This window comes from Xiphophorus maculatus, chromosome 20, assembly GCF_002775205.1.
Source record: "Xiphophorus maculatus strain JP 163 A chromosome 20, X_maculatus-5.0-male, whole genome shotgun sequence".
Lineage (NCBI taxonomy): Eukaryota > Metazoa > Chordata > Actinopteri > Cyprinodontiformes > Poeciliidae > Xiphophorus > Xiphophorus maculatus.
Window position 1 is genome coordinate 23,619,297 of NC_036462.1, and position 26,891 is coordinate 23,646,187.

At 39.1% G+C, this 26,891-nt stretch overlaps 1 protein-coding gene across 4 annotated transcripts in view; it reads left to right on the forward strand.

Moving 5' to 3' along the window:
* Positions 1-26,891, forward strand: part of LOC102217334 (arf-GAP with coiled-coil, ANK repeat and PH domain-containing protein 3-like) — a 60,365-nt gene that overhangs the window by 25,444 nt on the left and 8,030 nt on the right. For 2 of the 4 annotated variants that reach the window (XM_023324818.1, XM_023324819.1), the window contains exons 2-23: positions 1,585-1,642; positions 5,200-5,319; positions 5,723-5,776; positions 9,638-9,696; positions 11,196-11,379; positions 11,544-11,588; positions 11,697-11,792; positions 12,586-12,660; positions 13,746-13,757; positions 19,746-19,858; positions 20,388-20,439; positions 20,643-20,743; positions 21,755-21,866; positions 21,973-22,205; positions 22,773-22,842; positions 23,025-23,119; positions 23,529-23,749; positions 23,828-23,920; positions 24,100-24,180; positions 24,772-24,995; positions 25,859-25,968; positions 26,465-26,575. In XM_023324818.1, coding sequence (XP_023180586.1) covers positions 1,585-1,642; positions 5,200-5,319; positions 5,723-5,776; positions 9,638-9,696; positions 11,196-11,379; positions 11,544-11,588; positions 11,697-11,792; positions 12,586-12,660; positions 13,746-13,757; positions 19,746-19,858; positions 20,388-20,439; positions 20,643-20,743; positions 21,755-21,866; positions 21,973-22,205; positions 22,773-22,842; positions 23,025-23,119; positions 23,529-23,749; positions 23,828-23,920; positions 24,100-24,180; positions 24,772-24,995; positions 25,859-25,968; positions 26,465-26,575 — 2,319 coding nt within the window. Of the gene's footprint in view, positions 1-1,584; positions 1,643-5,199; positions 5,320-5,722; positions 5,777-9,637; positions 9,697-11,195; positions 11,380-11,543; positions 11,589-11,696; positions 11,793-12,585; positions 12,661-13,745; positions 13,758-19,740; positions 19,859-20,387; positions 20,440-20,642; positions 20,744-21,754; positions 21,867-21,972; positions 22,206-22,772; positions 22,843-23,024; positions 23,120-23,528; positions 23,750-23,827; positions 23,921-24,090; positions 24,181-24,771; positions 24,996-25,858; positions 25,969-26,464; positions 26,576-26,891 lie in introns of all 4 variants that reach the window. The other 2 variants (XM_023324817.1, XM_023324816.1) reach the window with 2 other exon arrangements.

The window sequence follows — 26,891 nt, forward strand, 5'->3', positions numbered from 1 at the left end:
GGAAATGCTGGCATGAGTTATATAAATTTAATTAGGGCTAAATAGGAGTTGTTCTGTGGTATTTTCCTTCACAGGATTACTTTTGAACCTTGTTTTGCCTTTCCAAGGAAGCGTAGAGTGGCGTCAGACAAATAAGAATGAAAATTTGATTTAGAAAGATGACCTTATGAGCAGCCTCTGTGACCCACTTAGAAAGAGGTTGCCATAACAGCTGACCCTGCGTGTGTGTGGTCATGGAGGGGTTTGTGTGTGTTTGTGTACTTCTGCACTAATGGAAGAAGACCCTGAGGGGAGGGATGGCTAAGGCTGATCGCCCTCCAAAACCACCTGACACACTCCTGCTGAAGGCCTTCAAGTCTCATTACCCTCAGACTGAATAAACAGAGAAATGAAAACTAACAGTAGTTTAAAGGGTAACTTACTTACCGTAATTCTGTTGCTTTTTATTAAATTCTGTGAATTGTCTGAAGGTGACGATGAACCCGTCCGTGTTGCTGCTGAGTGCTTTATTAGCTTTATCAGTGCAGACGTCTCTGCATGATGTCATTCATTGATTTTTTTTTTCTTTACTGCTCTGCTGGGCCACTAATCTACCAGAGCGATGCCGCTGTTGATCTAAACATCAGGATTAATGCTCAAACCTGAGAGGCTGCGATGTCTGGTGGCTGATTGCAGCTTAATGTGCAGGAGGCTAAACCACAGATGTTGATGCGATGGCAGCTCTGAGTACACAGCGTTACGTTACAGTGCACAACAGCATACGGCTCTTCCAACACGACAGCCCTCCCTTTCTTTCCTATTCCAAAGACACAAAGTTTTAAAACTTTTCTATGTCTCTATATTCAGTCCCTTGCAATATCTTCACATCCGTTGCATTCTTTAAGATTTTTTCAGGTTTCTGTGAGAAACTGCATTGCATTTTATTGGGATTTTATGTAATCAACCAACATAGAGTATTGTAGTGGAAGGAAAATGATACTTAATTAAAAAATTTTAAAATCAGAATCTGTAAAATGTGACATGTTTGTATCTTGATGGCGCTTAATCCAATAACATCCTACAGAATATATGGTTGAGGTTGACGACAACAATGTTAAACATAAAGTTACAAATGAATAGTTTGATTAAAGCATATTCATGTGTTAGAAAGGCTTAAAGTCCAAAATTTAATCTGATTAAGAATCTGTGGAAAGACTTGAAAAGGGATGTTCCTAAACAGGTCTCGTTGGAAAGGGGGTGGATAAAAATACCTTCCACACTTTTTAGATTTTTATTTGCAGAAAGTTCAAACCCATGTATCATTTTCCCTCCACTTCATCATGATCAACTGCATTGTGTTGGTCTTCAACATACAATCCTACAAAAACAATTGACAAAATGTGAAAATTGGTGTGAATACTTTTCCAAGAAACTACGAGTAATTGGAACAATACGGAATATTGTGTTTTGCTGCGTATCCAAGAATCTGTCCCAAATAATCTATTGATTCCTCTGTCTGTCTCTCAGGTTATCCTTTTGTCAGAAGTGGCATGAGAGAGAAAGCAGATCTGATTAACCGAGTGTCTTTGTGTCTTCCCCCTGCAGGGCCGGAATCGATGATGTGGAGACAGACGTGGTGGAAATCGAGGCAAAGCTTGACAAGGTATGAACCATTGAACTGAAAACATTTTGTCTTCGTGTGAGGATATTTCTGTCTTTCATATCCTACACACGAAGGCACGCACACAGTACACAGTACAAACACCAAGAACAAACACCGATAAATGCAGAGGAAGCGTTATGTTCCGTAGTACAAAGTGCTGCCTGTAATCAAGATAAAAGATGGTTCCCAAAAGCAATGACGCAACAGGTTTTTTGTTTTTTTTTGGAACGTTAGTGTTTGTTAAATATAAAATATGGTAGCTTTAAAATATAGTTCCCTAGAAACAACCTATTTATTAGGGATTGTCTTTGTAGTATGACTTTTTGAGTGTTTGTATTGCAAACAACAACCACATTTTTGTTTTAAGTTGTTGATACAGACCACAAGCATGGGCAAATCAAAACAGATTTGAATTAAGAAGAAAGAAAATAAGCAAATAAAAATCTATAATTGCACTATTGTAGCGAACATTTAGACAGCATCCTTTAAAACCCTTTGCTTGTCCTGCTTAGATAGTTATTGTACATCAGAATTCAGGTTCATAATCTAACATTTTAAATTAACTACCCCATAAAGAAAATAGAAGCCCTTTGATGGATTATTCCTCCAGCCGACAGGTCAGGACCACCTGCTGAACTCTGATCCCTGACTAAGCTCCACTGAAAAATGAGAAAAGGTCAGAGAAGAGAGATTGAAGAGGTTTTGAATCAAGGTGATTTGCTTGCTTGTTCAGCCAGCCCATGTTGCTGCGCTGCTTTGACATCACTGATGGGTTTTAGTGGATAATGTTACCAAGATTCAGAAAAGCTGATAAGAAAGTGCCAAAAAAAAAAAAGTGTTTTGCAATAACCAAAAAAGTGATTAAACTGAGGACTTGCATTAGGATATGAATTGGTTTCCTTATCATAAACAACCAAAAGACCCTGAAACTGCTGCAGATTATCTTTAACAAGGCAAAATCTTTGCACTGCCAATTCAAAAGCTTACTTCTCTGCAGAGATTTTGCATTGCTCTGCCTGTTTTGGTCCTCCAAACACATTTATTGTACATCTAATGACCTTGCTCACAGGCTGGAGGCTTGGTACACCACACAATTAGATCAGATTCACATATATGTCAATGTGTTTACATACACTGCATGCCACTGCAGGCCCGGAGGGGTCAGCATGTGTCACGTTCCTTCATATTTTCTGCTGCTTCAGAAAAACTCTCAGCTCTGCACACGTGAATTTAAATGCAGATTTTGGACAGTGACTTTTCTACACAAGGGAGCACGCTTTACATGTCAGAAACACACACACACACACACACGCCCACACACGCCTTCATTCCAGCAGCTCATTTTAGCAGCAATCATTCACGTAGCCGGCGTGCATGCATTACTGACGGCAGTGCCAGCCTCCTAGAAAACCACATTCATACAGTTTCAGCCTTGGGAACTTCTCCTCTAAATGAGATAATTAAAGGTTTACTGCACGCCCTCCATGCATCAACAGACTCTCTCTGATGCTGTTTTATGCACAGCTGCATCAGTGTGCTGCTAATGACAACTTACCACTGTGGAGCTCATCATATTACCTCTTAAGTGGGGAGGTGTAGTAGTTGCTTCCTCATGTGCCTGCTTCTTGTTATATGACATAAACTTTTTTAGGCATCAAAATGATGCTTTAGTAGTAAATTACATCAATGTTTGCTTTCCAACTTTATAATTTTTTGTTACATTTGTATGAAACTCGTCTTACAATAGAGAGAGACAGAAAATTGGGGTGTATGAAACAACAAACCGAAAATGACGAACTCTGTTTACCCCGATTCCAGAAACATATTTTTTCATGTATTGTTCATCTTAAAACATGCCGTGGTTGGACTCAAGCAGGCGCACCATGTACTGAGGCTACAGCCCTCAAGGCGGTGGTCCCTGGTTCGATTCCCGGCCCAGGAATATTTGCTGCATCTCAACTCTTTCTCTCTTCCTTTCCATATACAGTTGAATAAATGCCACTGAAACCTTTTTAGAAAACACACAGTGGCTTTTATTCTAGTTTCATTATCTAAAAGTCTATTTTCTCCTATGATACTGACAGATCATACAATATGTCCTAAATGCTCAACTGTCATGAGACTCCAAGTAATCTGCCTGATGTCCTGCAACCATGAGCACCTTTAAGACAATTTGTGTCATGGGACTGTAGGCTACCAGTTCTTCTCACAGAACACTACAAATCCATAATTTCAAAATGGAAGAAGAATAGCATAGAAACATGACCGTCAGGAGTCTGTAGACAAGACAAACATTAACCATGGATCACAAATCTGACCTTAATGGACGAATGGCAAGGACAAAACCATAACATGTGCTGTTTTCATTATACCTCAAGCAACGTAGAAAACACAGCAGACTTGTGGAAAAAGTTGCCCAGGTCAAACGGGACCAGATTGAACTTTTTTTGCTGACATGTAAAATGTTTCGTAACACAGGGTGGTGGCAGCATCGTGCTGCCGCTTACTTTTCTTTGATAGTGAAACTGGTGATTGAGAGTCCTGTAAGAAAAACCTTTACAGGCTGCAAAAGAGTAATATGAGGTTCACCTTCCAACAGCCCAAAACACACAGTCAGGGCTTCACTGAAATAGCTTAGCTCGAAGTGTATTTATGGGTTTTGTCATGGCCCAGTCAAAGTTTAGACTTTAATCCAGTTCAGAATCCATAGAGACTTAAAAATTGATCTGATGCTTTCCCAGCGATCTGACTGAGCGGAAGCTAATTTGCAGAAAAAATTAAACAAACATGTCACTCCCTAACTTGCAGTTGTAGTAAAATGTAGTTCTGTAGTACTTTTGAATAGCACACTTTTCAGATTTGTGTTTGTAAAAAAAGAAAAAAAATCAGTCATGTATCAGTTTTCTTCTAGCTCTTTAACTATTTTTTGGTCTGTCGCAAAACTGTGAATGTAAAGTGGCAAAATGTGAAATGCTTTTTAAAAATATGGTAGCTGTAATATGAATGTTAAAGATTTATAAAAAAGAAACCACAAAAGCCTTGTTGGAAACAATAACAAAAAGAAAGAACAATTAACAATCTTGTCATTAGGCATATTGATCAAAGGCACCATTGCTGCTGCCTTTGATCAATATGTTAAACCTTTAAAAAGGGCCACAGTTAAGGTTAAGGGATGCTTTTTTAATCAATATGCCACAAACTGCATATTGAAAATCACCAATAAGAATATAAAAATGCGTATTTATTTTATCTTAATTATCGTTTAGAGATTTGTGACTTATGATGTAAGTGCTGATGCTTTGTCATGCAAGGTTTTGTCTTCGGATCATTTCATCTTTCCGATCTGTTTAATTCTTGCTTTTATTTAAATATTGTCATTATAATTTCACTGGTCTTTAACAGCTCACAAGCAGAGAGAGTAATTCTTCTTTCATATGACTCAATCACTCATCACTCATGTGATGGTCTATTATTACCCTCGGAGCACATTGTTTAAAACATGTGACCGATCAAACAGGCTGCTGTGCTGATGCTTTCTTTTTCTTTTATCATGTTAGCTGGTGAAGCTGTGCAGCGGGATGATCGAGGCCGGCAGGGTTTATGTCAGCGCCAATAAACTCTTTGTGAATGGCATCAGAGATCTGTCCCACCAGTGCAAGAAGGAGGAGATGATATCGGTGAGTACAAGCTGACAAAAAAAATCTGAGCGTTTTCCCCAACGGACGACCAGCCATCTATCTCTGGAAGTGCATTCCTGAGATTCCCCAACATTAAAAATGATTGCAAGGTTGGATAAACAGTTTTGTCCAGACTTGGACGAATCCAGCTGTTCTGGTGATGAAAGAGGTGACCACAGACAGACACAAATGTTTATGCAAAGCCTGTTGCTTTTTTTTTTTATTAAAACATTCAGGCTCCTTCTCATGTCAGTGTAAGTGTCCCATAGGGAGATAAAAAACCCTCGAATCACTGAGTGTTAGCACCAACTTGTCCAAAGAGCAGATCTAAAATCTGTCGTGAAAACAGTGCTGTGCACAGAAAAGGAAGTATAATGACATTTGTGCGTTGGCAATATTGCAGGAATGCCTTGAAAAGTGTGGAGAAAGCCTCCAGGAGATTGTCAACTATCAAACGGTAAGACAATTTTACACACACACACACCCACACACAGAAACCCCACACTGTTGTTGCCACAGGCGAGAGGGGGAGGAGAGGTGCCCCCACATGCCCGAATCTTTCCAACATCTTTCTGTAATCCGGCTCCCCTTTAGGGCTCGACACCCAAGCATCACACACAATCAAACTCCCACTTCTTTATATTTTGTTGGGTCTTGTGTGCATGTTTAACGGAAAACACAGTTTTACCTGCATGACACCAGAGTGGTTCTTCTTTATGACTAAGTGTAATTGGAATCTGCTGAGATGAATCAGACCTTGATATTATGACATTTCAAAAACTCTCATGTTGGGATCTCAACAGGAACATAAACATGACTTTCTACTTCCTTTTTTGTAAGCTTGTAAAGACAAAACAAGCTCACAGTATGGTGGGTCTGATTGTCTTGCAGTGTCAGAGACCAATCTCCTCTACAAAAATAGGAAAAATACATTTCCTTTATTGTACAATCAGGAAATTGTTGATGACCAGAAAGCACCAAAAACTCATTTTGGAAGAATTAGCCAACGTAAATCTCGTAACCTTCTACAAAGTTACTAGATAATTACAAAGCAACTGGGAAATTACTTTAAAAAGTTCCTTTTAATTACTTCAGTGTTGGGATGTTTAGAGTTGCTTCCTGAGGATGTTAGTACTCTCTGGTTAGTCTTTGTATGACATTATTTGCTAAACAAAGCAGTGGAAAGTTATTTGCATGTATTTGAAGGTTAAAGTAATAACTCAGCTGAACAGTGGCACAGTTTTACGAGCAATAAGATCCTGGGTTCAAACTCCTGCTGGGAGTCTTTCTGCATAGAGTTTGCATGTTCAATCCATGCATGCATAGGTAAGCAGCGTTGGATGGGACTAAAACGTTAAGTGAAGATTGACCTCTGGAAGTCATAATATAACCTGTAAATCTCCCCTCACAACAAATGAAGTCCATACCACAGTCTGCAGAAGGACTGTGACTATTCAAAGATCAGCTGGACTGAGGAAAATATGAAAATGTAATTGTATTCTTTAGGTAATCATGGTTGTACATTCTCAGGACATACAGGTTTTCCTGTGTCTGTCCCTGGTACTCTGCCACAGTACCAGCATCAACAGCATCACTATAATGCTTCAGCACTGAGTCAAATTTTCCTAAAAATACAAGAGGTTTCTGCACCTTCACAATTAGCTTCAGTATTTGTTTGTAGGAGTTTCGTCTATTTTTTATGTTTATAAATACCTTAAAAAATTTTGTGAGTTTGTCATCAGCATGACAAGATGCAGATAATCAAGTTGTTTTTGTTTTTTTTATTATTTTACAATGAACTCCAACAATCTGACCATCAAAGTTTCATTGTTGCTCAAAACAATCTGAGGTTTTCTCCAAGATCCACAAGAAACATTTTTTTTTTGTAGCTGATTTTTCAAACATGCAGTGATGGAGAACTAAACTGAAAATCTGATAAAAGGGTGAAATAAAAAGGAATATCTATCTGTTCTGGATGTAGGAAGCTGAACATTCAGATAACTCAAGAACATGAACTTTAATGGATGATTTGTGTCTACATTTGTTGAGCATGTTGTTGAACTTGCATTGAATTTAGCAAAAGTTCTTAGGTTCTCTGCTGTGAAATCAAGTCAACAAACAGAACAATGTTTCAGACCTACAGAGCTTGGATAAACTGTGTGGGTACATTCCTACTCTGCCTTGTTCGTGTTGCTGCACTGGAGGCTCTTGTGATGGTGTTAGACCAGAAACCACAAAAAACAACCCCATCCTTCAAACTCCAGCATCATTCTTTGACCTCACACAAAACTATGCCTCTCTAAATCTGAAAGGCATTCCAGTCTAGTTGTATCACTTTGTATTTAATCTGTCATTTCCCTTTGTGGTTTTAGTTTTGAGTGGAATTTCCACTTAAAACTTTTGGTTTTGCATGGCACACAAGGGAACAAAGAGCAGATCACACAGCTACTATTTGTTGCATGTTGGTTAAATCAGTAGAGGGGCTTTCACAAGAACAATTTCTTAGTAAGAGAATACCTTCCAGCGGTGTTCGGATAGCAGTGAATCACATGCACAACATGAAGTACAAAATAATCTGTTGATCCATTCTTATTTCTCAGTAATTTGTCTGTCTCTATTCCTGTAATCTTTATTCATATCTCTTCTTCTCTGGCTTTTTAAGCCTGTTTAACCATGACTTTTCGGATCAAACTGTTGAACTGATCAGCTCCATGAGGCTGATGAGATCTTCTGTGGGGGTTTTTTATTCATAAGTCCAGTTTAATCATCTTTTATTCATTCTGCTGTTCAGGTGTGCACTGTGCTGCCCGGCTGCAGTCTTATGAACCACTTTCAGAAAACAGAGGTTTTGTATAGATGCCGTTAGTTTTTAATTGATCCTCTTCCCAGCTCTTGTTTTTCTCTTTCCCCTTAATGACTTTCTCACATTACTCTTCAGTAAGTGTGTCCCAGTCCTCCAGTCTACCACCTCTTCTTCATTAATGGAGTCATGGTAGCGTGAGACCGAAGGACAGAGAGACAATAAATCTGTCCTTTTGCTGCTTTTCACAGTTTGTCTCTTTGTACATCTTGTTCAACAAATGTTTAGAAATGCAAAGCCAGGATTGAACAGATGAAGAGGCAGGCCATGGTGTTTACATTTTAGATCACAGACCTTTTTCCATAGATCCACATCATAATCATCATGCTCCCTTGTAAACTGGAGCCTTTTTTCCCTCCCAATTAGCTTCACTGAGTTTCCTTAAAACTACAAAGATGTTTAGTCTGTTTTGTTCCTTTTGCATTGTGGTTATTACTGTCATCCCAATATTTGTTTTCTACATTTCTCCTGGCTGGAAAATGTTATCAGTGATCAATATGTAGGAAGTAACTGTGGATTGGCAGAAGTTAACTTTGGAGGGAAATGATACTTTTTATATTTCCACAAAGAGCTAAAGAGACCCTATTTGGAAATGCATAACCTGTCACATCCAGAAACCATTTATGTTGCACGACCTGATTCCCTGATGTCATCGGGTGCTGCGGGGTCATTATGTGGATGGAGGCTTACACATAAACTAAGCCTGTAATCTGCAATGCGTATGTCCAGGCTAAATAATGGTTCTCTCTATAGGGTTTAATCCCAGCCCAAAAGAATTGATTGTTGATTGTTGTGTGTGATTATGATGCAATCACAATTTCATTCAAATCTTATTCCTAATACGACCATCACTACCATCACCCGCTGGGTGCTTTATTGCAGCGTTTCCCAATTCCGGTCCTCAGGCCTCCCTGCTCTGCATGTTTTAGATGTGCCTCTATTCCAGAGCAGCTGATTCAAATGATTGCATGACCATCAAGTGCTGCAGAAACCTGTTGATCACCCATATATTCAATCCAGGTGTGTAGCAGAAGGGAAACACCTAAAACATGCAGGGCAGGGGGGCCTGAGGACCGGAATTGGAAAACGCTGCTTTATTGCACATGAAACAAACAGTAATGGAGGGAAAATAGTTTTTGCCAAGATGGAAAGAAAACAAAAGGAAAAGAAGAAAACGCAGTGGGAGGAGAAATGGAAATCCTAAGGTTAACAGGAAGGGAAATGTGAGGCCAAAAATCTGTTGATGCAGCAGCTGAGTCTGTGCACATGTGTCCTTCCTCTCCTTCCCCTTCATCCTCACCCCGTGGCATCTTCTACTCTCAAAGGGTTTCTAGTGCCATCTTGTGGTAACACCTAGCCACTACAAATTCATGTGCAGTAGTCATCAATGTCTACATAAAGTGAGATATTTATCTGCTGCTTTAATGCGACTCCTTGTTTGTGTTTGTCTGCGTATAGATTTTGTTTGACCAGGCTCAGAGGTCGATCAAACAGCAGCTTCATACCTTCATTAAGGAGTGAGTATCCCAGCTGTCTCCTTGTGGAGACACTTCGTTCAAGATTGTTTGAAATTTTCTCACATTTTATCACATTAAAGCCACAAATGTTACGCATTTTCCTGGGATTTTATGTAACAGAACAAGACAAAGAAGTGTCTAATTATGCAGTGGAAGTAAAAAAAAAAAAGGGTTTTAAATTGTATCATGTATTTATTTTGGTCATTTTAACTTTTTCATAGACAAGTTAAAAAAACAAAACTAATACAGACATAGATGAGCAATATTTAAATTCCTGTTAATGGTAAGAACCTACCTACACTTTGTTATACATACAGTTTTAACTCCTCACAACAATTATTTCACACATGAATCCTTCTAACTGAAGTGCATTTGTTTAAAATATTAGTCCCGACCTTTATTAAACAACCCATTTCCTCTTAAATCATATGTTTTCTTTATTTTCAAACCACATCTGTATACACCTTGCAAGGAGTTTATTGTAATCTATGTACATAATCAGTGCTGTTCTGAGCTCTTCTAAATCATAACATTTTAAAGTATGCAGCCCATTATTCCCAATTCATTTATTTGTAAATTCTGAAAACTATACATCATATTTTATTCACTTCGCACTCCTAATAAAGTGCCTCGTGTTTGCAATTATGACATGGCAAAAAAAAAAAGAAGTGGTATATGTACAAAACAACTGCCACACAAACTGTTTTTTCCTCCAGGATGTCTGTCTGATAAACACGATGGACTCCTTACAGGCAGAATAGTCAGCTACTCAATGTCCCTCAATATCCCTCTGGGTTAAAGATATGATGTTCTTTTTGAAGTTTGAGAAAATCAAACATACCCTTCGAGGGTCTACACAGAAGTTTTACCAAAAATGGCAATGCTTTCTTTCCTATTTTTCAAACTTGGAAGTTTTGCCCAATTGAAGGTGCCTGCTGCTGAATTTTGTGTTGGTTATAAGTATGGGTAGTCATATCTGATGAGTATATTTTTTATTTTATTTTCCATCAGGTTGACTTTGAGCTGAGATGGGAAGGGGGGGGGGGTCGGGTTTTTTTTTTTTTTTTTTTTTTGTTTAATTTTCTTTTCTGTTGGAAAAAAAAAAGGCTGAAACTGCTGGATTGTAATTTTGGAATTTCTATTTTTGTGTAAATGTACTGAGTGTATTGATCAATATGTATCCATAGAGAGATGTTTATGTATGTTTTGGCTCTAATAAAAAAAAAAAAAAAAAAAAAAAAGAATAGTCAGCTACTCTGCTGTGCAACAAAATTAACATTTTGCACATCAAGCCCTTTTTTTTCTTTCTTATCAATAAAAAAAACATTGACTACCAATTTATACTTAATATCTGTACTCTACATCTATAATTGCTTGTCAATCAAAGGCTAATTCCTTATTTGTGCAAACAAACTTGGTCAACAAAGCTATTCTGTTTTTGATGCAGTGTGTATAGTTTTAAAGTTGTATTTGGGATTTTTGTGCTGCGTCTGCTTCAGGGACATCCGTAAGTTCAAGGACACCAAGAAGCAGTTTGACCGCGTGCGCGAGGACATGGAGCTGGCTCAAGTGAAGAACGCTCAGGCACCGAGGAACAAGGTACACGAAGCAGAGGAGGCCACACAGGCGCTCATCCTCAGCCGCAAAGCCTTCAGGCACCTCGCCCTGGACTATGTGCTGCAGGTGAGACACTGCATGTTATGTTTTCAGTATTGTCCAGTAGGTGGCACTCACACACCACGGCTGCTGAGGCTTGTGTGTCTGGCACAACAAATCAGATCAGATCACCTGTGTTGTTCTCAGATTAGAATCTAAATCTGCTTTTTGTTGCTGTTGTTTTTGTGCAGATTAATGTCCTTCAAGCTAAGAAGAAGTTTGAGATCCTTGATGCAGTAAGAAACTCACACTCTGAAACATTTGCAGATGATCAATATGTGTCCTTTCTATGGTTTTGAACATCATTTTGTGACCGTTTTGTTTTGTTCCCATGCTTCCTTAAGATGCTGTCCTTCATGCGAGCCCAGTATACCTTGTTCAGGCAAGGCTTCAACATTTTAGATGAGATTGACCCCTACATGAAAAAGCTGGCTGCACAGGTATACAGTACTCTTATTCACAACTTTCAATGTATTCTGTTGGAACTGTGGTCCAAAGCAGAGCAGTGAATTACTGTGACGTGTGGAGAAAAATTATGTGATTTTTAAAAAAATTTTTTATTATTATTTACAAGTGAAAATATGAAACATCTTCACGGTAAAACATGTGGGTGGCATCATGGTTTCTTCTGAAAAATGTAGACAAGTTTTGTGTTTTGTTATATAAGCTTCTCCAAATTTCCACATAGTAATTCAGTTACTGTGTGGAAATCTTAAAAAAAACAAAAACGTTTTTTTAGCAAGTGCAGTTAAAAAACAAAACAAAACGTAATTTTTTTTTTAAAGTTTAGATTAGAAAGCTGGGGAATTGATGAAAATCTGATTGCAGCTAAATACAGGACAATCTTTCAAGACTCAGTCATTCCAGCAGGACAACAATCACAAACATACAGCCAGAGGAATCACATGGATAAATACGTATTCACATGTATGAATGGCCTAGTCAAAGTCCTGATCTAAACAAAACTTAGATGAACTGCCACACTTTTCTCATGTCTTTATTGTTAAACATGTTGAAAACCATCATATGTCTCCTCCCCATTTACAGTTACGTACTAATTGTGTTTGTCGGCCACCCAGAGTCCAAATAAAGCATATCTGCCTTTGTTTTGGTAAATCAAAAAATTCTTCAGTTAAACTAATACTTAGTCTCTATAGATGAAAGTGGTGAATTAAAAAAAAAAAAAGATGCGAGGCATACTCTCCCTCTGACAGCTTCTGCTTTATGTTTCAGTTGGACCAGCTGGTGATCGACTCTGCCATGGAGAAGAGGGAGCTGGAGCACAAACATGCTCTCATCCAGCAGAGGGTGAGAAAACAACTCCGCTCTCATTTTCCAGCCCACGCCCTGATATTGCATCTTTTCTTAGCGTCACATTTTTTTTCTCCTCCAAACATCTGAAGTGAAACATAAACATCTCCAGCAATTTTTTTTTGCTGGAGAAAAAAAATTGGCAGTATTGCGTAACTGATTATGCAGTTAGTGATTGCTAACTGCGTAATCTCAGTTAGCAATCACCACATTTTTGGGGGGTTAGATTTGTCGCCTTATCAGCGATTTCACTCGCAAAGTTAGTTCTTTGTTGGTTTTTATCTTTTTTTTTTCTTTTTTTTTTTACTTTCCTTATTCCTAAGCTTGTTGGTTTGTAATGCATTCAGTTGAAGACACAAAGCAGTCTTGAAAAGATAACAAAAGACTTATCTTCAATGGCATCAAAGTTTTTGTTTAGCCTTCCAGAGAAACGCCAAGGTATTTTTATCATGTATTATGTGTCTTCTTTCTGGTTTCAGTGAACCATTAAAATGAATGCAGGATATTTTTTTAACCTTTGAAGTTCAAAGTAAAAGATCACAGTTGAAAAGAAAATCAAACATTTCTCTTCTAAAATCTCTCAATGAGTGAAAAGTAGCTCCTTTAGCCCAATCCGGCTCCCGCTCCATATTCAACATTCATGCACAGATGCACAAAAAAACATCCATCTGTTAGGGAGGGCGATGCCAACTACATGCCTGTTTTTCTGCCTGACTTGGCCCTTCCCTGTGATCGATGTAGTTGCCCAGTGAAGGCATCCTGCCAGACTTGACAAACAGCCTCGTGCTCTGCTGGCCTTTCAGCAACCTCTTCTCTTTAATTGGGTGATTTTCTGACTCACTTTAACTCTCTATGCATACTTTTGGCTTGATGAAATATGAAAAAAAACAAAAACAAAAAAAACAGCCCATCAACGAATTTTAAAAGCTGTTTCCTGGATAGACACAAAAATGTTAGAGTAGTCTGAAAACCTTTGTTACACTGTTTATTACATTTAATGCATTCACTTTAAACACTAATATTTTATTATTCTCCGTTTTTCTTCTCCATGCTAATGTGCGGCCTTGTTCTTCCACCTCCAGACTCTGATGCAGGTGAGTGTGTAACCTTCCCTAAATGAAGCTCCAATTAGAAACTTTTATATTTAATAAAAGCGTTCTGGTTCGGCCTGAGCAGTGAGGATGTCTATTTTAACTGGTTTGTGGATAATATCTGTAAATCTAGATGAAAATGGAAGTGTCCAGCATCTTTTAGCCCTTATTTTGTTCCAGATTGTGTTCTTGGTCACAGTTGATTATTTTGAAGTGAAACATTTGGTCCTTTCAGATAACATTGTCTCTCACCAAAGATCTCTGCGACCAAAAGAAAGAAAATGCAAACAATCCTCTTTTACCTTACTAAGGTGCATAGCAATCAATTAGAATATCACTCAATATATTTCCCAAAAGTTAAGCAGTTAAAAGTTTTATATTTCAAGCATTTCCTTTTGTTAATTTCAATGATTATTGCTTACAGCTAATCAAAACCCAAAGCTCAATTTCTCAGAAAATGCAAATTTCACATAAGACCAGTAAAAATCAATGGAAGACTGCTGGCTTAACAGATGTCCAACAGACAGTCACTGACAGTCACCTTCTATACATGGGATAACATCTAATCTAAAGGTCATTGCTAAATGAGCTAGCTGTTCACAGAGTGCTGTATCCAAACATAATTTGAGTGGAAGAAAAAGATGCACAAGCGACAGAGATAATTACAGCCTTGAAAGGATTCTGAGGTCTCAGGCTTGGACTGTAAGCAGATCGAAACACATTTTCTTTCTTGACTTTCCCATTTAGAACAATGCCTAAGTAGAACTACAGTGAAAAAATGCTATGGGTGATTTATTAAAAGTTCCTAGAAACTGTAATAAATATAAAAAGAAACTTCTACATTTTAATGTAAATTCAATTATAATTTCTCTAGGAGTCATTTGGTCTGGCTTGGTCTCGTTTACTAACTTTGGTCAAAAGTTAGTAAACGAAACATTTTCAATTTGGATTTTTACACCTACTGAAACTATTTGTCCAATATGTATGTTGAATTTTTGTCATTTTTTCAGTGTGAGATTTTGCTGCTACAGTAAAAAACTTATTTTCAGCCTTTGTTTTCCTCTTCACAAAGAGAGCAATGTTAGGAATACAAACTTACTCTTGCAAAGCTTTATAAGAACCTAAATACGTTCAGTAAGCGTAGCAGTAGAAATGAAAAACTACTACAAATCAAAATGTTTTCAGAGCTCAAATAAAAACAGGACAGCAGTAGGATGATCTGGGCTGGCTCTGGTTCGAGATGCTGTCCTCAGTTAAGCTACAGGTTTGGTAATTATGGTGCCAGAAAGGTCGATTTGTTGCCAGTGATTGTGGAGATGTGAGCGCACACGATGCCAGCCTGCCTCCACTCCCTCCTTCATCCGCTGCCAGCTCCGGCCAAAGTCAACAGATGGCATCATGAGGCGCAGCAGGGCGCTGAATGTGAGGCAGAGTGGTACAGACAGAAGACAAGCAGATAAAGAGAGATTAGGATTCAATGCCAACTGAGTGTGATGGAGAATGAAGCTGTGAGGAAGAGGGCGTCTTTGGTTGCCTCTCAGGGCGCCTCCCCACTAAAGTGGCTGCTTCTGTAAAGGTCTCATATTGTCTGTCAAAGGGAAGTGGAAGGCAAACGGCATTAAAGTAAAGATGTTTTGCACAACACCCTGAGGAGACATTTAGACAGATCGCCTCCCCTTTCTTCACACGTTTCCTTCAATAATATGCAAATACGGTGCAGCCTGAGGCACAGTCATGAAGCAGCAAATTTTTTTGAATTATAGATGCTGACGTTTTTTATTAATAGGTCTCTAAGTTACTTCAGACAACACAGTAAAAAGAAAAAAAAAGACTCTTTGGGGAGTAAAGTTACATGTGAATGTTTCTACACCCTCTGGAAAATAGAGAAAATCTGAAAGTTTTTTATGGTATTTTCCAAGACTGGATGAGGATAGAAAAAATAAAATAGATTTGTTTTCTTCCTTTCTTTTCACTCTCCTCCTTCAGGATCTTTCTTTCTTTCCTCACGTTGTGTATTTTCTGCTTCAAGTCCTAGTGTCGTTCCTGTTTCTATTATATGCTTTTTTCTTAATTTCCTTTCTTCCCTGCATCCGTCCTTGTGTCTCTCTCTATAGATACACAGATATTCTTTCTGTTTGACGCCCAGTTTCTATGTGAGCAGAACTTTATTGTGTCTCCCAAGGGAACCGTTTCGTCACCCTTCCTCCACCCCATTTTATTTTACCAGTAGAAGATTCTGGATCAGAGAAATGTTAACTGAAATAAACACAAAAGATTAAAAAGACACTCGGGTGCCAAAGAGTAAATGTCTTCTGGACGAAGTTTGTGGCAGTTCAAGCTTGACTCTGAAGCTGCATGTGATTCTAGTAGTTTTATCCTGAATCTATGCATTTCATAGCATACAATCGCTATGAAATGCAACCTCTTTGCTTACAGGTATTTAAACTCATGGAGCCGTTTAATTGGACGGTTGTTTCACATTCCTAATGTCCTTTAGTGTTACTGTGATTGTGACAGACAAGAGAGGTTCTTCTGCTGCAGCAGCTTTTACGTAACACCTCAGAAAACAGCAGCAGAAGCTGCTTATTAATGTGGTGCGCTTTAATGAAGTTGTAATGAATGGCATGAATGTCGCCTGTAGCTAATTATTCACCTGTGCGCAGACACACCTGTTAACTGCACCGCATGCTTATTGTACACTGCAAAAACAAAAGATCTTACCAAGTATTTTTGGTCCAGTTTCTTGTGCGAATATGTCCGCACAAACACGACAAAACTAATTCACAAGTAACCGGCGAGATATAGGAGCTTGTTTTAAGTTAACAATTCTCTAATTTTGATGGAAAAAGTGCTGGTTATAAATCTACCACTAGCACAAGATATTTTTTCCATAAGTTAAAAGAATAGTTAATTATTGACCCAAACAAGCTCCTATATCATGCTGAAAAGTTACTTGTGAGTTAGTTTTGTCTTATTTCAAGTGTACTGAGATATTTACACTTGGACTTTTCAGATTGGATGAAAAGTGTTTATGATTTTGAACTTGAAACTACACCAAAATCGAAATATTGTGTGTTTTTGCAGTGTATCTAAGTACCAAAATTAAAGTTAGACTGTCAGGATCTGGGTTTTTCTCTGTGTTTATTTTGAGTTTCTGTGTCTCTGAGTCTCCGTGTTGTCCTGTCTTCCCTTGATTGTTCCCAGGCGTGTCTTGTTTCCGTGATTACCCTCAGTGTATTTAACACCACCTGTGTTCCTTGTTGGGTCCTTGTCAGTTCTGTCTTATTTGGCGTCTCGTCTGTCGTTGTGTCCTCCTTTGTCCTTTCGATTCACAAGTTGCTACCGGTGTTGAGCCCTGGCTTCCGCTCAGCCGTGCCGCCTGGTTGTAGGACTGTTTTGTAGTTGGAGTATTTGGATTTCTTTATTAAAACCACCATCATTTTCATTTATACCTGGGTCTCAAGCGTCTACCTCACCACCTCCTCACCCGCACCTCATGACATAGACTCTATCAAAGACTCTACAGGGATGCATTCAATATGCATAACTCAGTCTCTGTGTTGTTAAACTGGCCGGATTCTGCAAACTAAATGGATTTCACTCTGTAGGGCCCCTCATTCTGCAGCCTCCTTCCCTCCAGGCACTTAAGCTCTAGATTCTCGCAGGGTCTCGGCTGATTTAAGGTGGGAAGAGGGGGTCTTGCCCTGGTGCTTGGGGAGCAATAATATCAGCTTGATTTAACAGGAACAGTTTTCAGAGCTGCAGACAGATGGAAAGCTGACTCCCCTCAGAACACACCGGGCCTCGGGATTGTTGCGAGGGTTAGAGGGGAGCTTTAAATTGTGCTGCAGGGCGGAGAGGAGAAACAGGACATGCAGCAGAGAACACCCCGCTTCCCCCTCCTTTTACCCGCTGCAGTAAAATGAGATGTTTGATCTCTCTCGACGGGGTCAGCGGGGCACGAGTGTGGCAGCTGTATGGTAATGAGCTCCAGCTCCACATCCACGCGGCGAAGACTGCTAGTCTGCTGGCAGGTGGCGCAGTGTGAAGGAACGGCACGAGCTGCTGCCGCCTGACAGTCTCTCATCTGGTCTTGTGTGACTGGCACGCCTGACCACTGGGTCCTTCAGAATACATACAAACATTTGCTGCTCTGTTTATATTAGCTGACTTTGTTGTTCATAATGTTGCTAGATGTCAGTTTGGCAAAAATGAAGATATTTGGCAGGCTGGACTTTTTGCTGGTGAGAATCATTTCTGATTGTTTCTATTAGAGCTTTTGTTTGTCACATTTTCATTGCTCTGCATGATGATGCACCTGAGGTTTTCCAATCATACTCGGTAGAGAACTTAATATTTAAACTGTCATGTTTTTGCACATCCCTCTGATTATGAATAGGAATCAGAGGAAAATGTACGTTTTGATGGTGGTTTTATGTATATATAAAACCTTTTTTTTGCTTTTCTCTGCAGTTGCCTTTCGGTGTGTGCCGTGTTTTCCAAAAATGTTGGTACCTTTTGAACTTTTTCAAATTTCAGGACAGTACAACCACAAACCTCAGGAAAACAATCCAAGGTGCATCATCTTTCAGGCATTGCTTTGTTGAACCAGCTTTTGCTGCAAGTGTTTTGGGGTATTTCTCCAGCAGCCTGGCACATGGAGAATTTTTTTGGGCCATTCTTTTTTTTTTTTTTGCAAATATACTACATCTAGACATATTGGATGAAAAGTGTTTATGATCTGCAAATTTCACATATTTGCCACAGATTCACATTTGGATTTAGGTCTGGACTTTGGCTAGGCCTTTCTATCACTTGCAAATGATTTGATCTAAGCCATCAGGAAGGTGAACCATCCCATTTTATTTTAAACATCCTCACAGCATAATGCTGCCACCACCCCCTCACACCATGCGGATGGTGCATTCAGGGTGGTGAGCAGTGTTGGTGTTCTGCTGTACAATGTGTTTTACCTGAATGCTTCTTCTGAGATTAAATCACAGACATTTTTTAGTAATCAAGTGACTTCTGAAGGCCTTTGGTTGTGCTGCATTATATTTTGAGCTATCGAAATGAAGGAGACTGGATTCCAAGACATGCCACAGTTATTTTGGAAGCCATGTATTGTATCATTTTTCATTCGATTACCAATTATGTACTGCTCTACCATATAAAATCACCCCAAACATGCATTGTAGCTTGTTGTGGTAACAGGACAAATGTGGAAAGTATCTAGGAGTGTGAATTGTTTTGCGAGACACTACATTCATTGCTCTTGAAAATTGTACACAGCCTACTTCCAAATGCCTCAACAAAATGACAAATATTATATTACCTTCCCCATTTGAGCCTTGATTTTTGGTGCTGATTAAAATCAATCAACTGGAATTGATACTTGTGCGGACACTGTGTAGGCGTGTGCGGGGGGCGTGTGTGTGTGTGTGTGTGTGTGTGTGTGTGTGTGTGTGTGTGTGTGTGTGTGTGTGTGTGTGTGTGTGTGTGTGTGTCTGTGTGGGTGTGTGTGTGTGTGTGTGTGTGCCCAACCTGCCATATGCTCAGTGTTACCTTACCGGTGAACAGAAGCTGTCTAACCGAAGTGAAACATAATCACAGTCTATGTAAAATGATAGCATGTTTTTTTTTTAATCACGCTCAGCAACTGTCATCTGTTTCTCAGACCTTTGTAAAGACAGGCAAATGTTTTTAGCAGAGCTCCAGATGTGATCCTGGCCATGCCACTGCTATCTGCTGTAATTTGATTCAAACAGGCTGCACAGCAATATCACAATTAAATAAGGTAGTGTGAATCTGAGAGTTTAAACCTGCAGTTTTCCATGGTTTAAACATCCTGGCTGAGAAAGTGACTTACCGACCTCATGAGAGACTTTGTTTTACTACTGATCACCAATCTAATTGGTCTCTGTCTTCGCATTAAAAGCTCGATGAAAGAAAGCCAGACCTCAACGTTTTTTTCACATGTTCCATCTGCAGGATTTTTCCTACGATGATCCCAAGCTTGAATTCAATGTGGACGCACCCAATGGGGTCGTCATGGAGGGCTATCTGTTCAAGAGAGCCAGCAATGCTTTCAAAACTTGGAACAGGTGAGGAACCAAACAATACAATGAATATCTACAGTCATGGTTCTATAATAGTTTGGAAAATGATTTTTTTTTTCTGGATCAGGGTGGAAAAAGAAAGTAGAATATGAAAAAATATCCAGACTTTTAGATTGTGTGAATGTTGTGTCCTTCCTTGGTTCCTTATTTCCTCTTTTCCTGCCTTCCTTTTTTCCTATGTCCTTTAGTTTTCCCTTCTGTATCCATTATGTGTCCTACATCCCTTTCTTCCCTTTGTCTTTCCTTCTTTCTGTCATTTCTTTCCTTCATTACATAACAAATTTCTCTCTGTGTCCTTTCTTATTTGTGTTCTTTCTACCTAGTGGTCTTCCTTCATTAAGTTATTTCTTTTCATTTCTGTCTTTTCTTTAATGTTTACTTTTTGCTTTTGTCCTTTCTTTCTTTAGTTTTTGAATGTTCAATTTTCATAGTGAAATGATATATTTTTTTAAACTTTGAAAATCTAAATTTTTTTAATTGGAAAATCACATTTGTTGCATTTTGCTTCCATCAGACGGTGGTTTTCAATCCAAAACAGCCAGCTGGTCTACCAAAAGAAACTCAAGGTAAAAGTAGCTTTTGTTCTTGAACTAATTTCATTTTAAAAAATATTCCCCTTGTGCAACAAAACCAATACGTTGCTTCCAGAAATTCATTTTTATTAGTCATTTGGCAAGGAATGGAGGATCGCTGCACTGACTTGCCTGAGAAGTCGAACCTGCTTTCTGTAGTTTGTGGTTTCTGTGATACTCTTTTCCTAAAACAACAGGATTCTCTGACGGTGGTGGTTGAGGATCTGAGGCTGTGCTCAGTCAAACCATGTGAAGATAATGAGAGGAGATTCTGCTTTGAGGTGGTTTCGCCCACAAAGTAAGTGTGTTAGTATGTGTCAAACAAAAGCAGTTCTCTGTGGTATAAACACAGCTGGTGCTGCTTAGATTCCCTTTCTGCTTCTAATTAGCTTTCCATTAAGATAAAGCTAATTAACTTTGATGCTAATACACACAAGGACCCAAAACAATATGCTTTCCAATCATTACATAAAAAAGAAATGTAATGTGGAAGAAGCAACAGCATAATGTGACGTTTTAGAAGTGAACAAGAACAAATGTCGTTTGCTTTTCGTTCTGCACTGTGTCTCACAATTTGTTTCATTTAGTGAGATACAAACTCTGTGCAAATAAACATTTTATTCCTGCAGCTTCTGCTACAGATTGAAAACATGGTGGCATTTTTTAATTTTGAGGTTGTGGTTTATGAAAAACCTGAATTTTAACTTCAAGGTATCTTCTACGTTATTCTAAGCTAAAAGTTGAACAGATGTCTGAGTGATACTATACACAATTAAGCCTTCAGCAATCAATGTCCTTCAACATGCTGTGCCAAGTGGATATTCTTATGTGTATAGGAATATACATTATTCAGTAACACTTTATGTGAAGACTGACATGACGCTGTCATTAACAGCTATTATGAATAAAGTGCTTACAACAGTTGTCATTAAATGTCATTTGGTAAATAATGACACAAGTTGAAACTTGTGCATGCATGCAACGTTGCATTAAACCTTGCAGTCTTATACGCAGTCCTTCAAAGTGTTACCGTTTAATTCTTTTTGCTTTTTTTTTTGTTGGCTTCATGAGAAACAAAACAAACGGCCTTATCAATAAGGTGATTCTTAAACATAGTTTTTAATTAGGTGATATTTGTGGCCAAAATATCAACCACTGTGAGTCAAGCATAAACTATTTACTCGTAGTATTTTTTTCATATTTCTTTACTACAGGTAGTTGTCTCATAGCAGGCTGTGTCATAATTTAAATGGGCTATCACTATTCACAGCAATCAAATAAGGCATGTTTTATGATTTGCTGTGTGCAGGAGCTGCATGATGCAAGCAGAGTCTGAGAAGCTGCGGCAGGCTTGGATCCAGGCGGTCCAGGCAAGCATCGCTTCTGCTTACAAAGACATCGGCGACAACTATTACATTGAGGTACAGCCCAGAATCAGAAAGCAACCAAATACAAAAAAAAAAAATCTGTTTATTTCAAATCATTTCTGAAATGTAAGCAAATCTGAACATTTGCCTTGTTCTGCAGCGTTTGGACCGGACGGCTTCACCGTCCACCAGCAGCATCGACTCTGCCAGCGAGCCCCGAGACAGGGGGGAGAGGGCGGACAAGGCGTGCCGGGGCGGCGGAGAGTCTCTCCTGCAGCGGGTGCAGAGCCTGCCGGGCAACGAGCTGTGCAGCGACTGCGGCCAGGCGGCTCCATGCTGGGCTTCAATCAATCTGGGCGTGCTGCTTTGCATCGAGTGCTCGGGGATCCACAGGTATTTGCATGTTTGAGGAATCTTGCATATGCATGTTAACATACTCCAAACCAGCTTTTCTAGTTAGCTGTTGCTCTTCCGAATTCTTCCTGATAGTAAAACCAACATTAAACTGTTTGAGGAAAGTATTTTTAGATCGTACGATGGAACAAAAAAATCTTTGCAGACATCCTTTGTTGTTTTATTTTGCTTTATTTTACCTTCCATAAAAATAAAAATGTTTAAGTGTCAATCTCTTAACACTTTAATTTTTCCAACATTTCACTTGTAAAAGCACAGGGGTATTATGGTACTTAAACGAATATATTTTATTAAAGATAATGAACCAGGGCACACTGTTGCAACCTACAGTTTTCAGGAGCAGTAACTGCATTTTAAAACGCTTCCATCCGTGTTAAATATAAAAACTGAGATTTTCACAAAGATCCTCCCAGAGTGTAGACAATCTTTAAAGGACTTTGACATATGCCACTCCAGGCAGTTTAAAAAAAAGTGGGGTAAGTTAAAAATATAGAAAGAAAAACATTATACGCTTTATTGCATCTCTTTCCCTTTTTCTATTTTCAGGAGTTTAGGCGTCCATTTCTCTAAAGTGCGCTCGCTGACGTTGGACTCGTGGGAGCCAGAATTACTCAAGGTGCATCTCTCTCACCAGTTTCCCCACAGCTCGTTCTGCCTGACCAGCATTCTTTCTTCCCAGTGGTGTTGCAATATTAATTGACACCAGCATATTGCCACACTGCTACATTTTTAATTACTCCTTTTAAATGTATTTTTCCTGTCAACTTTGCCCCTGTGTTTTTCTCTCTTTGCTTGCAGCTCATGTGTGAGTTGGGAAACACTGTGATCAACAACATTTACGAGGGAGCCTGCGAGGAACTGGGAGTTAAGAAACCGGGACCGTCTAGCTCGAGGTTAAGCTAGCTCCAGCGAGAAAGTTTGACTAGAAAATTAGAACGAACAGTTATTTTGTTGATGTATATTTTTTGGTCACGATTTTCTGACCCAATACAGATGGTCATGGAAGACCAAGGAGGTTCCCGTATCCAACTCCAGTTCAAAATATCATTAAAATCTATGCTACGTATTGGTAATAATACAGCTAGTGGTTCAGATTTCAGTATTTTCAGCTCTTTGTCCTGCACTAAAAGTCCACAAAACATTTTTTCTGTTTATTTTTATACATTTAAAATAATAGCAATGTGTCACTATGCGTCAAAGGAAGATGGAAAGATGACATATTGATATAAAATAATAAAATAAAATTTGATCGGAAATTGTTTTACTCTGTGCCCGAGATGATATTTACTTGTCTCCTTCTAGGCAGGAGAAAGAGGCCTGGATCAAGTTTAAATATGTTGAGAAACGCTTCCTGAAGAAGCTGAGTGGGAGTGAGGCACTGGTGGAGGGCGAGAGGAAGTCCCGCCCCTGGATGGTGAAGAAATGCCAGCGGCACAGCAGCTCTGTGCGGGCCCCCAACAAGGCGCGCAGGAAGTACCACCGCTACGAGCCTGGCAGCGCCTCACCCGCCAACCTCACAGCAGGTCGGTGAAGAGGTTAAAATATCCGTCATCACAAGCATGAAGCAAAATCTATTTTTCAATTGTTTGTATTTTAATCAGCCGCTGCAGCAAAATTTCGACGGGACTCCTTGTTCTGCCCAGACGAGCTGGACTCACTGTTTTCCTACTTTGACACCGGCTCTGGTCCTCGCAGTAAGTCCACAACTTGGATAATAACATAGAGAGAAGAAAATTTCCGTTTCTTGCTTACATTGACTGTAGTGATTTTGGCGATTCAGTTCCAGCGTGATGTTTGTGTTTGCTTAGAAAATGGAAACTGTGCGTGTGTAATGATTAACGTGTCCATGGCTTGGCGATGCTTGGCCCTGCAGGTCTCAGCAGCGACAGCGGCCTGGGAGGAAGCACAGACGGCAGCACCGACATCCTTGTGTTTGGCAGTGTGACGGAGGAAGGTAAAACGAGTCCACCTGTAATTAGGATTTCTATTTAAGAACTATAATTAAAGGAGAAATTAAAAAAAATTATTTCTAGCTTTCCTGCTGTGAGTGTTCATTCTTTATCTTATGTGCAAAGCAAATGTAATGTTTGTGTGAGAGAGTAATTAGTTAAAAACAAATCAATATAGAGTTGATTTTCTAAACTAGCTTTTAGTGTTTTATAGCTGCATAGCAGTTCTTACAAATGGTGTGTTCACTGGTCAGAAAAACATATAGTATTTTTTTTTACTTTCTGGTTGGTAGTCAGAGCTGATAAAGGTAAGGTAAATTCATTTATATGGCACATTTCAAGGCAATTCAAAGGGCTTTACATGAATTAGAAGGAAATGCAACAAAACAACAAACCAAAGGAAAGAGCAAAAGAAGAAAAAAACAAAACCAAAAGTAAGATAAAGATAAAATATAAGATAAAGCAGAAAAAGAGCCGAATCACTGATCAATTTTTTTCGAGCATCTAGAAGAGTAAAGGGGAGCTTGAACACTCCATTTATTTTGTGTTTTATAAGATAAAAATTTTAATTGCATTATTCGTTTGCTCACTAACAGAAGAGGAGTCGGAGGAGTCCTCCAGTGGGGAAGTGGAGATCGAACAGGAGGGGTCTTCGGATCCCGAGGATCCCAGGGAGTTGCATCCTGGGGCGATGCTCTATCGCTCCTCTCGTCTCCACAATTTGCCCCTCATGGCAGAGGCACTGGCGCACGGTGCTGATGTGCACGCTACCAACGAAGAAGAGGAGGGAAAAACGGCTCTCATACAGGCTGTGGTCGGGGTGAGAGGCTTTTTGGTCTGTCTGCGGGCTTAGTGTTAATATAAACCTGCATAAATATATTTTTAGTTGGCATCATGCCTCAGATAAATTTAATGTCACATCTCATCCTTCTTCCTCACAGTAGACACTGTGATTTAAATGGAAGACGGTGCAACACCTGTTGTGTTTGGTCCAGTAACGCCTCACAGTTATCAAGCAGATGTGTTTTGTGATTTTTAGGTGCCAGTATCATCATTTCTCATCTGAAATGTCCATGATTAAACAGGGTTCCTACGTAGTTCTGAAAAGTTTGTAAATGGAATTTATTTTTATAGGTTTTTTTTAATTCTGCATAAATATGAAAAACTGAAAATTAAATCAAGAAAGAGATTTGGCTTTTCATGCTTCGTTCCATTTCCTATCATATAAAAATATAAATTTCTAAAACAATAATAAAAGAATTTTGCTTTTTACATTCGTTTTTATTTGATAGCAGCTTTTATCTTAGATTTTATTACATCACAAAATGAGTTTCGCTTTTAATTCAGTTGTAAGTGAGTCATTTGCGTCTTTTTTACGGGTCCAGATAACTGGAAATTTTGTTATAAAAATTTCCACAACTGCTTTACTTGCCAGAACACGAATAGTTGAAATGTAATTGTTTCTATTATCATTTTTATTGCAGATCACAAACTGAATTTAAACATGTTTTGACAAATTTCACTTGCATCAGTATGTGTTTACTATGTTACAAAGAGCATGACTTCCCCTCCCTTTTTTTGCTCTGGGATCAAATACTGTTTAAAGTCAGGCTTCGTGTATGTTAGCTAATAAGTGATTAGCTTCCACAAAGTGAATGGCATCTCTGTCTGATTCTCTTCCAGGGATCTTTGATCGCTTGTGAGTTCTTGCTACAGAACGGAGCTGATGTGAACCAGAGAGACATGAGAGGCAGGGGCCCGCTTCACCACGCTACCTACATGGGCCACACTGGGTGAGAGGCTTTCAGAGGAATAACTACCTATCTATCACCAACCAGTGTGGGTAATAAGAAGACTGGGATTTAAAAGAAATGTCTGATGGCTTTCAGGAAATACTTAAGTTTCCAAAAACTAGTCAGTGGCACATGACGTGGTGTTTGTTGTTGTTGTTCGTGAAAATTTTTCTTCAGGCTACATTTCCGTCATGAGATTCAAAACTTTCCAGTTGGGTACTTCTTCAGTGAGGCAATACTGTCTGTAACATCAACAGGACCAAAGTCAGCATGTCACACTTGAGCCCTGAATCATAAGCCTGTCAGTTGGCTTAGTCATTGTCTCTCATGATCTTGCATCATTTTGGCAAGTATGAAATGTTTGGATACATTTAAAAGAAGGAGGATGGATAAAATATATTCACAGACAAATCAGTTGCCATCATTGTTCCATTGTTCCTTGTTCCCTGTGTTTGGAATGATGAGCTTCTTGTCCCTTTCTGTCTCTGTTGTACAGACAGGTGTGTTTGTTTCTGAAGAGAGGAGCATCGCAGACGGAAGTGGACGAGCAGGGTAATGACCCCCTCAGCATCGCTGTTCAGGCTGCCAACGCAGACATCGTCACGCTGTAAGGAATCACAATTATCACGTGCTTTATTAATAATCACCCTGCTGTTACTGTCTGAATTATTCACGGGGTTTTCCAACCAAACCTGCTCTGTAGCTAAACTGGTGACAGAACTTTGAGTTTCCACACTAAGACACTGACTCACTGAAATGCTGAATATTTCTCCGTACCAAATTCATAACTTAGAAGTATGACTTAGAAGCAGTAGTAGAAAGAACTGCCTTCCTTGCAATAAACTTCTCTGCCAAAATTCAAAATACAGGACTCTTTTATTGAAAAAGTGGTTTAACTGGTTCCTTTATTGGAGCTGTTAGGA